The sequence below is a fragment of the Planococcus citri genome, chromosome 3, assembly GCF_950023065.1.
Source record: "Planococcus citri chromosome 3, ihPlaCitr1.1, whole genome shotgun sequence".
NCBI classification, from domain to species: Eukaryota; Metazoa; Arthropoda; class Insecta; order Hemiptera; family Pseudococcidae; genus Planococcus; species Planococcus citri.
This window is the reverse complement of record NC_088679.1, coordinates 39,240,888-39,254,413: the sequence shown is the minus strand read 5'-3', so window position 1 is coordinate 39,254,413 and position 13,526 is coordinate 39,240,888. Positions and strand designations below refer to the sequence as shown.

The following is a 13,526-nucleotide window of genomic DNA, read 5'->3' as shown; positions in this document are numbered from 1 at the left end:
GATTGACACCTCTTCTACACCCTCAGTGCAGGGCATGTCCTAATGGGAAATATCCCCACCGTCACGAATAATATTTTTGAACCGGATAAAGGAGAGAATTCAAAATGCACCAACAACGAAAATTTCAGGTACCTAATGAAAATTTTTGGATTTTTAATGAATTTTCAAAAATTCAAATTTGGCTCTTTCCTTATGAAAAAAATTGAAAGATCACATTGATGTAAAAGTCTATAATCTGGTTTGTAGCGTTATTTTCGACTCTCTATAAAGTCAATTAAAGACGGTTTCAAAGCGTTCGGGAGTCTCCGGCGAATTTTCGGATTCTCCAATTTTCAAACCCTATAACCTACTAAGCACGGTAAAAAATGATGAATTCGGATTCATCTTATTTCTCACTCTTTCGATCGATTTAGGCTCATATTTTCAAAATCTTTTTGTGTCGATTCACATCCAAGTGTATTTTCTGTTCAAAAATGAAGATGTAATTTTTCTTCAAAATGGAGTTTGCATTTTCTTTCCAAAAGTAAAGTTTGCATACCTGCTGTTCTTAAAAACGAAATGAAGTTTGCATGTTCGATTCAAAAATGAAGTTTTTATTTTATCTAACTGTCCCACTTTCCCCGTCTCTTGTCGGTGACACGGTCTTTGAAGTGTCACTTTCGGGGTCTTACAGATAGCCCATTCTCACTCTTGAATATTTTATTGAATTTTAATTGATTTTCAAAAAAAAAAAAAAAAATAGAGAATAAGAAAATGTACATATGTATTAGATGGTTGTTCTGTTCCGATATCAGGGTGGAAGCGTCTGAGCCTTCATTTTTATTCTGTGTTGAAAAAAATTGAAATGATTTTTCATTTTTACTTTTTCTCTTTTTCTTACCTACCTATAGTTGATGTGTACAAGTGCATTAGCAAAATATTTATTTCGTACGGTGCTTCATTTTTGGAAAAATTGACGAAGGCCACTAAAAGTTTCACCATTTCCATTCTTAATAAGTGGTAGTTTAAATTTTATCTATGTAGGTACTTTTTAAAAAAAAACCTGCGCTGAAATTGTATGGCTTGGCAATTTTTATATCAACTATCGTACCTACCTACTCGATTGTTCTTAGCTCCTCTCACTATGTAAGTACATACAATCAATCATTTACAGATAACCTTAAAAATCTGTAATTTAAATCGAGTAATTTTTATATCGTTACAACGTTTGTATGAAAGTGTAACAATGGGAAACAAAAAATATGGCAACTTTTTGATAAATTTTTGCCATATCATCGGATCGCGTTGTTTTAGCAAAGAGCATTTTAATTAAAAATGAAAGAAGAAAGAAAATGTTGAACATTTGGTCTTTGTTTATTTTAAAAATAATTTGTTGCGATTTGATTTCTGATATAATCTAGTTACAATGGGGAACTGGACGTATGAAATGATTATCTTTCGGAGCGTATTGTACGTTACTATTTTCTTATTATGTTGAGAAAGGGAGAGAAAAACGATGAAATACAATAAAGTATAACACAGCGAGAAAAGTCTGCGGAACGGCCTGCGAAAGAAGTGCAAATTGTACATAGTTTCCTCGTTATCACAACTGTGTAGTGAATCCTATGGGAAATATAACGGAATATTTTTTTCTGCAATGCGAGCAGTGATGGATTATGGTTTATTGTAACCGTTAACGACTTTTAACGATCATTTTTAATCTATGTTTTACTTCAGGTATATTACTAGTATATGAGAATTTCAATTACATGCTAGTATTTTGACAAACAGAAAAATTTCTGGAGTAATTTTTTTTCTAGGTGATCTTGAAATTGCTCTTACTCGATGACAACGTTGACAATGTGATTAATACTTACCTCGTGTAGGTATACTCGTAGGTAAGTTTTTCTAGAAACGATGTAATACGTAGTACGTAGACGTACTATGTACGTATGAACTTGAAAAGCAAGCTGTATGTACACTGATGAAGGCGAGTTGAGTGGACTTGTTTGTGGATAAAAGTTTTCCTTTCTTTTTCATTTCGATGGTATTTTACATTATGTGAACATATGTACATGTATAATAAACCCTGTCATTCGAAGATACTACGTATGTACCATACGTGTATACGTGAATCAGTTATTCGAAAACATACGAGAAAGTTTATCATTACAAAAAAAAAAGAAAATTCGTCTAGCACCTTGGTGTAAACATTTTGAAAATTATATTAAACTTATTTCCTTTTAACTGTACAACGATCCAAATACACAAAACTTCCACAGAACCAGTGTACCGTTTAACGACAGTAGAATTTTCTCCGTATTGTATACAAAAATCTGTCATTAAAAGTTTCACGGAACGAAGTTCACTTGTTTAAATACACATAAAGGGAAATGTAACAGCAATTTTTTGTGTACGTTCCTTTGACAACTCTTGAATTATATCCGTTCAGCTGAAAATCTTCTCATCTTTTTCCAAGGAACAAATGCTATTTGTCGAATTTTGTTTTATCAGTAACGTGTATGAAATTGATTTGCAATAAGTCCATATTGTGATGAATATTCCTCAGTGAGAGTCTTTCGCCCTTGAAAAGCATATAGTCAGGAAATTCCGATGGGTTTTCGCTACTGCACAAAAATAATTCGTGAAAATTATCTTGAGATGTTTAAAAATCCTAAGGGTAATGCAGAGGGTACCTACAGGATGTCGAGGCAGAAGTATAAGACCTTCCACTCGGAAACTATGCAACATTTACTGAGTTTATGTGAGTATGTTTGCCCAATTTTAAGGCCACAAAAAAACTCAGGATTGCAGATTTTGAAAGTACTCATTTTAAGCATAAATTACTTGTAACAACCTTGCCCCTTTCCCTGATCACAAAAGAATAACTTTGCATTTGAGAGCATTGGGTGGAAAAATTTTACCTAGAATTTTAGGTGGGGTACCTACCTGTATGATCATTAGGGTAGACCACAAAAAGAAAAATGTTGTAGGATTCAGCAGAGCCCTTCATTTGAGTTGAAAATCACCTCCCTCCCCCCCAAAAAAAAGAAGAGTAGACAAGGAAGCTGAAAGAGGGGTAATTTTCGAAAAAAATTGTAGTTTTTTTACTCTAGCCCCTGTCCAGTTATTTTGAAATGAATCACCGAGTTCCAAAAAAACAGTAGGTCTATTCGTGATTCTGTGTCAATCTGAGCTGTTCTGACAAAATCCAGAGCCTCTTTTAGGATTTTACTGGATAGTTGGAAATTTGCAAAACTCCTATTTTTGGGAAATTTCGTGTTTTGAAAATATTTTTTCTTTCAAATATTACACGTTGAACATCGGAAGATAAGATACCATTTTTGAAACTTGAGACGTATTATGAAATTCAGTGGTTCTTCCAAATTTTTGGTCATTTACATAAACACGCCAATTTCTAAAAATCGAAAAATATAGACCAAAAACCTTAGAGTTGGGTCATTATCTTTCAATATTTTGCAATTTTCTACGATATGTAATTTTGCTTTGTCACATCTTGCTGACCAAAATCGAGCGTTTTGCCTGTTTGGAAAGTTGCTATTATTTTATAATTTTCATTATGAACAGAATAGGTACCTATACCTACCTACTCTCTACACTTACCTACCTATTCGTACCAAAAGTTTGGAGCATTATTCGTGCATTTTCACCCGAATTACTTAGTTCAACAAGTTTTGATTGTTCGATGCACTCTTAAATGCAAGTACGTAGGTATACCTACCAAATGATATTTATTACGTGTGATGGCACCGATTCCCATTTCGACAGTAATTCAACGTTGCAATTCGAGTTGATTTACGATGATTAAACCATTGAACGTCCAGGGATTAATCGCCGCATTTCAGGATTCATTCATTTATTACCTACGTCTGCTAAAACATATTCTACAAAAATACTAAAAACTTTGAATAAACTACTGCAAAGGTTTGTTCGTGCATCGAACTGGTAGATTACCTACCAAATAACGAACAATACCTCCGAATTATTTTTAGTGGGTCTAAAAATTCCATTTATAAAAAGGTTGCGGTCTGTTCTTCGAAGAATATTATATTTCATAAGCAAACTTTCTTTCAATTTTTAAGTAATTCTTCTTGATTATGAGGTTTTTGTTAAGCGTATTGACAATTTCTCGAAGATCATTCATTTGGAAAATTTATTTTGCGGCGACCTTTATTCGAAGCTTTTTTCAGCTGCAATAAGTATAGCGGTAGGAGTATAATTCTTTCGTGTTTGTAACTTACCTGACGACGTTTATAATGTTCGAAGATACTTTCGCTTTTGAAAAAGGCAAACACGCCCGTGAACCGTATCATCTTGTAGGTGTTACTAACCTACCTAAAAATATTAATGTAGGATGTGATCCAAAAAAATAAAGTAATTTTTTGCGCGAAATCCAATTTGAAAAATTCAATGAGAGTGTAGTTTCACTCGAACAATTATGATTCCATTTCCATGCTTATTTCGTTAAAAGCTTTTGAAAACCGCCAAATATCAAGTTTCAAAACATTTCCCACGCAATTAGCCACGAAAGAAGATTTTATAATGAATACGACGTGAGATTTTAAATATAGCAATAACAATGATGTAAAAGATGCTGATGGGGAAAAAAAGTGAGAAAGGAAAGTAATTAACGGTGAAATGGAATTATGAAAAAAAGTAATTTCATTGTTGTAGTCGGGCGTTTATTTGAAACGGATTTCGAACCCGGGAACAGAATTGTTCGTATTTAAATACTTAAAGAAGCTGAAAAGATGGAAAATTAAATAATCAAAATTGAAAATAATAGCCATTTCTTAGAATAGCTCTTCTCCAGTAATTTAATTTTAATTTTGTCTTCAATTTGGACAGTTTCCAAAAGTATTCAATTTTAGGCTTATTATTTGGAATGTTTGATAAATAAATCTCACTTTGGGTTTTTCGCGCGAGTTTTTTTCCCTCCCTCGCAATTAATTCGACGAATGGGGAAGTTTTTGAAAGTTTAAAAAGTTACGTGCCAGATTCATAAAGACGTTAGATTATTTCTATATAAAGAGAGAAATTATATATTTGTCTTCTAAACATCTTTTCCCAAAAAAGAGTAAGCGTTAGGGGTAATGAGCATTTTATTGTGTTTAAAGAAGCTTTTCGTTTATGTTACGATCAAGTGTGTAGTGTATTTGTTGTGAAAGCTTCTTCTTTCATCCGTTCTTCTTGTATGTGACTAAAGAGTGTCATTTGTGCATAATTAACTATACACACTCGAGTAATAAATAAAACGAAATTTATAGCAAAAGTAATATTTATTCGAACAGTAATACGTATTAACAATCCCTTAAAATTTTGTATTACAACAAAACATCGTTAAAAGCAAAGAAAAATATTATTACGAGTATAAAAATTATTTAAGTAATGGATTTAATTTATAAAAAATTTAACAACGATTTACGAGAGTAAAAATATTTAACGCGCGGATAAAGAATGAAAAATTGTTTGGATGAGGTTCCACAAAATAAAACACACAAACAGATCATGAAACATTATTGTTTAGATATTAATTTCTCGTGAAATCAAACAGACGAAATTTTCTACTTTTTTCTCTTCTCATTTTACTAAAGGTCGAAATACGTTTCAAACAAATGAAGATTTTTCAAACTTACGAGCAAAGCTGAAATTGTAACTTTAAACTTTTTGAAACGAATGCTAGACGAAAAAAAAGGTGCAAACCATTAAAATAAAATTCATCACAGTTTTATAAATATTTTAGTTGTTACAACAACGAAAATTTCATTGCCAAAAAAGCAAATATGATGGTTGCATGGTCGTGTAACGTTGAACCATTATTGGGAGAAAATTTCGTCGAATGGTTCACTTTATTGGCGGCATTATTTTTTGGATGGTACGAATAACCGTTGATAACTTCGTTTTTACGATTATTGTGTTTGTCTGAATAGTCTACGTCATCTTCGTAAACATAATTTGTATGTCTGGTCGGACCTGGAATTTCTATTAACACAAACGTACATTACAAACGCAATTTTATTAAAACGTCTGCGAGTATACCTGTTGCTGAGTATTAGGTAATACGATTTTACTATATTATAGGTAGCTTATTAGCGGATGATTTTTAAAACTTTATTCGCTGAAATAAGTTAGGTTCGCATATAGGCTAAATTAATTATTAAAGAGATGTCGTATATCGAAGCGGAGACAGTAAAATGTCCCATATGTGAGTTTTTGAGTATCGAGTGGAGCAAAAAATGGGCATTGATTGACACATTAGTCGAAATTCAAATAGGTAATTGTTGACGAACTGACGAAGTGATCAATATTTTAATCCGGACTCCAAAGTGTGGGAGGACAGTCAAACATCCTATTTTCTAAGGGAGATCGATTTTTCGCCTTTTCAAACGCAAAATTTACCTTTATTAAAAAACAGTAGACTACGTGCAGACTACATAGATATTTCCTGTGTATAATTTTAATTTCTCGAATGCGAAAAAAAATTATAATGAAGTCCCATCATGTAGCAATGCACAACGCCTAATCGCACTACCGATTTGACCCAATTTTTTTTTTAAAGTAAGAGGAGCCTCAGGGTAGTCTATCACAAAATTTATTGCTGCTGAATTGCAAAACAATGGGTCTCAAAGGGGTCCAAAGATCTCAATATTTCATTATTTAACCAATTCTCCCGGCCCCACCTCCATGAAAAAATAACGATCACAAGTCGATTGTCAACAAATTTAATAATCAACTTTTCATCATCGAAATGAAAATTCACAGCTTTTTAAAAAAAAATTATAGGCACCTGAAGGCTGAACCTATCTATTTACCTACCAACTACCAATTGAATAAAGTGGATAGAGCATTTTAAAACCGGGAAAATTTCTTCTTTATGCGATTAACTTTCGCGACAGTCGAGTATTTGAAAAATCGTGATATTTTTCTTTAAACACGACACCACGGTACGCTAACATTATTCATTAATTTCGGCTGCATAAAGAATTTGCCAAAGATTAGAAAATTACTTTGAATTTTAAAAGGCTAAAAAACCGATCCACGTCACGGAATTATACGAGACAAGGAGATGAATCGCGTAATGCTAATTATTTATTCATTAAAGAATATTCAGATAAGTATTTGGTTAGCGATTTTTCTTCGAGGTTTTCTTAATTATTTAAAAAAAAATTCGCGAGCAGGAAATTTTAAAATCAAAGTTAATTATAAAATTATGAACCCACTTGGCGCGCAACTTCCTATAAACGGTAATAGAAAAATCACGAAACGGGAAATTTTTTATTTATAAAAAAGTCGCTGTGTGCGAAGAAGAAGACGCCAAGAACCGTCTCTTCTTTCACGATGCTAAGCAAAGATAATTTAAAGATGCTACTCCGGATCTCGAATCAAATTTAAGGAGTCTCAAGTGGCATTTCATGAATTATAAATGCGTCATGGTGCTTATTAAACGCGTTAGAAAAGAACCACGTAAAACTAACCTTCCCATCGTGGTTTTTCAATCAACTGTTTCGCAAGTATTGAATTCTCGACGCGGAAACATTAACGCAATTCATTAAAATTACCTTTCGTCTAATTTATAGTCGAGGTAATTCAAAACTAAATATGTTAACATAAATCGTATGAAATGTTAGTTTTTTGACAGTTTTTCTCAAATTACCCGCCAACTGACGATAAATTCTTCGCGTATCTTACCTACTTGTTCCCAAGTTTCGGTGTAAAATTGTACCTGCGCGCATAATGGTAAGCATGCCCACACACCGACATTTCTGAGTTTTTTTTTAAACCATAAATATTTCCTTAATGCGAATACAAACTGACTACATTGTTTAAAACAAAAAAAAAAAATAACTTAATTTTACAAAATATCTACTCATTCGTACAACGTGTAATAATTGCCTACATTTGGTATCGAATGGAAAAAACGATGTGTTTCGCATTCGCGTTTACTTGATTTCGATTTTTATTTACTTTTAGCTACACAGAAACTGATTTTTTGTATTTTTTTTTACTTTATAAAAATACCCATGATATCTATTTTGTATTTATATTGGACAGTTTTTTTTTCAGCCAAAAAAGTACTCTATGGAAAATTACTCAGATATAAAATACTTGTAGAAAATAACAAACTGTGATGCAAGTAACACAAACTTTTCGATCAGGGAAAACGAAAATGTTTTTAAAAAATTCAATTAGCAATAGTAAATATTTGATGAGCACGAAAAAATGTGTACAAATGGTAACACTGCAACTGGGTGATTCTAAAAAAAAAAGGTCAATTTTGATGTGCATAATTTTAAAAAACAAAAATCATTTTTTTGGAAAATTTCAAGTGGGAATCATTTGTATAGGTGTCCCAGATCCCTGTTCTAGCGTTGGCCTCAATTCAATTCCCCCCTTGTGGGCCCTGACCCCCTTCCTAAAACGACGATAATTAGGATTCGACCCTCATCGATGTGTAATATGTCGATTGATATGTTTTCGAGGTCGTAGAATTCGTTATGTAGAGGTGGTAGGTGAGGCGTGGGGAGGGGGAGAATGTCAAATTTTGCTTATATTATCGTGTAATATGTCGATTTATGTTTTTCACTGCGCAGAGTTCGAATCTGGACTTATTTTTTTTGGTAGGAGTAGAGGTGAGGCGTGGGGAGGGAGAACATGCGTCAAATTTTGCTTATATGTATTATTATTGTGTAATATGTCGACTAGCGCGATGAAAGTACAGCTGTCTGAAATTTGGCCAAGTCGAAGGACAAATGGGCGCTGGACAAGCCGAAGGACAATCTCAACGTTTTTTCATTTCTAGCCTTACCTACTGGACATTATTCGATTTTTAACACGTAATAAATGTGTACTTATCATGTAGAATAATTTCCCTTTCTCAATTATCGTTTTTGGCGGGTTCATCGGGGTAAATAAAAAGGCAAGCCGAAGGACACCGATTTTTCGAAATATCAAATTTTCAGAGATAAGTACGATCAGAACGAGCCATTGCGTAGGTTTTGAAAATAACATTGCGTGGTAACATTTCTATGAGAACAGTGAACCAGTGCAGCCACTCGCCAGAAAGAAATGTTGGATTGGGAAGCTACCAAAAATAATTGAAAATTGCTCTAAAATTTGCGCAAAAAGTGTGTGACAGTTTTCAAATGTGAAATGTGAGCTTCCTATGGACTTATTGCAATATTGCAATTTGCACAATAATGGACCTCCGTGTTCTATGATAATGAGAATGTGTCAATTTTTCCCAAAAAAAATGAAGTTCATAACACTATAACATTCATTTTCAAAAACATGGCGTGTGACAGCCAAGTCGAAGGACATTTGGGGTATAAAATCGAATGTACACCAATGAAGTGAGGGACTGAAAATCTCAATACCATATGTGAAATGTGTGGGGGATGATCCTTGAATGGACCAAAAAAAAAAATTTCATGCTAAAACCTTTGAGAAATTTGCCATGTATGTACACGATTTTTACCTTTTTTTGAGAATTACCCAACTGCATCAAAAGAACCAACCCATTCTCGACTCGTTGCGCCGCTAAGCAGGAGCAACGTAACCAGTTCACTACACAACGATAACGAATCTACAGACCGGCCATCTTTCCACTCAACTAGTTTACCTCGCCGCAAAGCACATAGTGCGTCACTTTTTGCGAAAAATGCTCATTAAAATTCATCTATGGTATCAATCACGCCGAAAAGTTTACAAAATCGTCCTCAAATTATTCTTAATTATCTCCTATTCAAATTTGAATTCGTTATCTCAATTACAGCGTCTTCAATCATGTTCACAACATTTTGACCATATACACACACGCATTCATTTCGCTCAAAATGGTCTCAAAATTCTTCTAGCACCTCAAAACAACTACTCGTACATCCGTGAAAATCTCGAAATCGATTTTTCGAGGGAAAACAATACTTTCCTTACAACGCTACGCGCTGTTCAGAAAGTAAAAATGAGAATCCGTTAATAATACGTAACGAAATACTACACATCAAACAAACGGTTTCGAAAAGTTGCATCCCAAGTGTGATGATTATGTAGAAAAGGTTGTTTGGAATACTATCCGTATAGGGAATAATTTCGATTCTGGGGAACCTCTTACATACACTTGAAAACAAGTCCTGTGTAGTTAATGTTGTTAGATATTTGAGAGTATTCTAAAAAAGTACCTAAACCGCATCGTAATCATTGTTCGTCGAGCAAATTCGGATTTACTCGTAATTAAAGCTTTTACACTTTTCCAACTACAAACTTCATTTAGTGTTGATTTACATTTTGCTTCGTCAAATTCTTTTCGAACGTAATTATTATCGAACTATTTTTTTTCCCTCGTTTCTCTAATTGACTATACTGTAGGCGTATAGATTTTGTCTTGTAAGCATTGAAAAATGGTCATCACTTCACTAGATAGGCAGGTACCTAATACCTATCTACTTGTTCGAGTTTTTAAAATATTACCTGAAAAGGTACCTAGCTATCCTACCTACATTATAAATGTTTGTACGCAAGTCTAACTAGATACTCGTACTTACATACGAATATTTTAATAATATGTATTTGAACTTACCATAAAGTCTGATACTGCTTTCTACATCTCCAACAGAATTTTTCGCGTTGCATTTATACGAGCCTATGTCACTTGGTTGGAAATTCTTCACCACGAGGGTCATTTTAGTTTCAAATTGTGACCTGTGTTCGTAGGTTGTTTCGTATTTTTCATTTGTAGCAATCATTCCACCTGGTGAACGAACAAAAAAAAAAAAAAAAAAAAAAAAAAAGGAGTAGATATAGCGAATTTGCGATTGGCGTTGGCGGCAGTAATGTCTTGTTCTGTTCGACAATATCGTTGCACTGTTGCTTTTAAGTGTATTCTTAGCCTGAAGGAATTTTCTGTTTCAACTTTCAAGGTTTAGAATGAATGGCATACCTAAGTACGATAGATATGTATACTTAGTTGAGGTTGTTGTTGTTTTTTTTTTTTTTTTTACAGAGATTCATTGATGAAAAATATTTATGAAATTTTTATTCCATAAACTATGATCTAATTTCATTTTTTTAATACATATTTTTGAGCCAATTTGTTACTTGAAGCGGCAAATTTTGCTCTTCAAACAATAAGTCCATTTTTAAAAAATCAAAGATGGAATTTCAAAATGACATTAATAAATGGATTATGGAGTGACCAAAGATAAAATTTTTGACGGAGCCATTTCTTTTTTTAATTTTCAAAAATTATTTACCATTTTCATTTTATAAAAACAATGATTTCATCCTATCCTGTATTTATTGGCCTAAATTATCAAAATGTAGGCGACGGATAAAATTTAATAACTATTTTTCACGCGACTGAAAATGCAACGAAAAAAATACGAAGTACGAAAATGGGTACTACTTTTACGGACATTTCAGCGGTGAAACAATATTGAGCTTGACAGGTAGATTTAAATGACATAGAAAATGCATTTTACAACTGTATGACCGAAGGCTGATGTCGGCGGAAAAGGTAATGCATGCTTGAATATAGCAAAATGACACAAAAACAGAAATTCTCGGGGGAATATTTGATACAGAGAAAAGTACCGTTGAAAGACAGTTTGTTATAATGGTTATTAATGGGTACCTACTTCTTTTTTGACTAGGTACTTCCTGTATTTTATATTGAAATTTTTTGTTAACATTATGATTTTATATATGGATGCGAATTTTTTTAACACTACATTAAGCTCGAAAATATTTTCTTTTGTTCGGATTTTTTTTTTCATAAAAATTGCGTAACAGTTGTCTTGCTTTTTACGCCAACCAGCGTAAAATACATTTACAAATGTGTGCGTCTTTAATGTCGGAATTTTTAAGCGAACAAGTAATAGATTTCTTTACGAGGAGAGCATTTTCATGAAATGGACAATCATCTGACAGTGTATCGTATGAATATATGTCTTATAGTATACCTATTACCTACCTACTGCGCAAAAGTGAATAAGCTATGAATTCGCTTTTTATTTTTCTTACAATTTCACGACAATTTCCAAAATGGCCAATTTTATGTGAAATCCCTTCACCCCGCCCCCTTCCTGTCTCCTTAAAACCGAATAAGTCTGTAATGAAGGGATTAAAACTTATCAAGTGCACAGCTTCATTGACTCGGATTGATGAGTAGAATACGTGGTGTTGATACATATGTCACATCTTATCTGAATCACCCTGTATAGGATAGGAATAAAAACAAACGATTTTTTGAAAAACATCGAATCACATTAAAAACTCTTGCTTTATTTCGGTCTAAATAAATTTGTCAAATGCTCTAAAGGTAGATAAGTCTGTTTTTGATTTCAGATAGAATTCGATGCCGGAAGCTTTCAAGAAATATATAACTCTTTGTAGGATATCGCGTTCACTATCAAAAAGAATAAACGACCTTCTATTCTCACAGATAGAAAATGTAACTTTCGTTTTTTCTATACGTATTTTTTTTTCTGTATTCTTTATTTCGAGTATACACGATTACAGTGTTGGGGATGAAACGATAACCGAACAATTTCTGACATTTTTGATAATTAAATAACCAGAACTATTTCCGCTGCAAAATAAGCTATATATTTTGATAATAGCTTTATTACCGGGTCAACCGAAAGATGTTGTTTTTGATCGCCTTTTTTTACCCTTCGATTAAGTATAACTTCTTGTTAAATGAAACCGTTTAAGTTGAGCTCATTGAGGTATTAAGAATTTAGCTTCGTAAACGAACAAGTTTTTTCCCTGTGTAAGTTTTTTTATGGCGAAAATTACTTTTTGTTTGCGTTAGGGGTGTGTTTTAACTTGTGTGTAGCTTATAGAGGGAAGGAAAAGGAGCAGATTTAACGTTAAATGGATATTTTCTATCACGAAATATAAAATATAAATTTTGGAATGAAAACGTCATATCTGGATATTTTTCTGTAGGTATACCTAATACAATACTTATTTATATAATTTTGACATCCTCATGGAGATGATGACTGATGACGTGATATTAATTTTATAGGTACCTAGGTAGGTACTTATTAACCGATGGAAACATATCTAATAGTCTTATGCAAATAAACACATGGCCGATGTATACGCCAACTAATAACTTATTCATAGGAAAGATGTTCACTTTATTTTCACAAAATTACGACAAAAAAAAAATGTTTCGATGCAGCTATAGCAACATTAACATATTTTTTTAAAAAAATGATTTGCTCTGTGGTAATGAAAAGTTATTTCCAATCATATGAATTTCCATACGAGTAGGTATTATTAAAATGATGTTGGTATAGTTATTGAACCACATGGATGTTTTATTGATTTTTTTTTTCAACTATCACCTAGGTATGAATTTTTATTTATTAAAGTGCATTAAAAAATTTATAAGTAGGTATGGAGATAAATCAATGAAGCAAACTTTTAGCAATATGAATTACCTATTTTCCTTTCTTACCAGGAACCAAACCAAGCGTTTTGAATTTTGAAACTTTTTGACAGACTTATGAGTGGAAGTG

The 13,526-nt window shown here is 32.8% G+C and overlaps 1 protein-coding gene and 1 long non-coding RNA gene across 2 annotated transcripts in view; one reads left to right on the top strand and one right to left on the bottom strand.

Moving 5' to 3' along the window:
• The window catches only part of LOC135838439 (uncharacterized), a 220,964-nt gene that overhangs the window by 16,407 nt on the left and 191,031 nt on the right, over positions 1 to 13,526 (top strand). The gene's annotated exons all lie outside the window — the stretch shown is intronic.
• Positions 5,336 to 13,526, bottom strand: part of LOC135838436 (lachesin-like) — a 38,556-nt gene continuing 30,365 nt past the window's right edge. Inside the window, exons 8-9 of the mRNA XM_065354069.1 lie at positions 10,574 to 10,744; positions 5,336 to 5,982 (exon numbers count right to left, since the gene is read on the bottom strand). Of these exons, the coding sequence (XP_065210141.1) occupies positions 5,747 to 5,982; positions 10,574 to 10,744 (407 nt within the window). The 3' untranslated portion in view covers positions 5,336 to 5,746. The remainder of the gene's footprint in view (positions 5,983 to 10,573; positions 10,745 to 13,526) is intronic.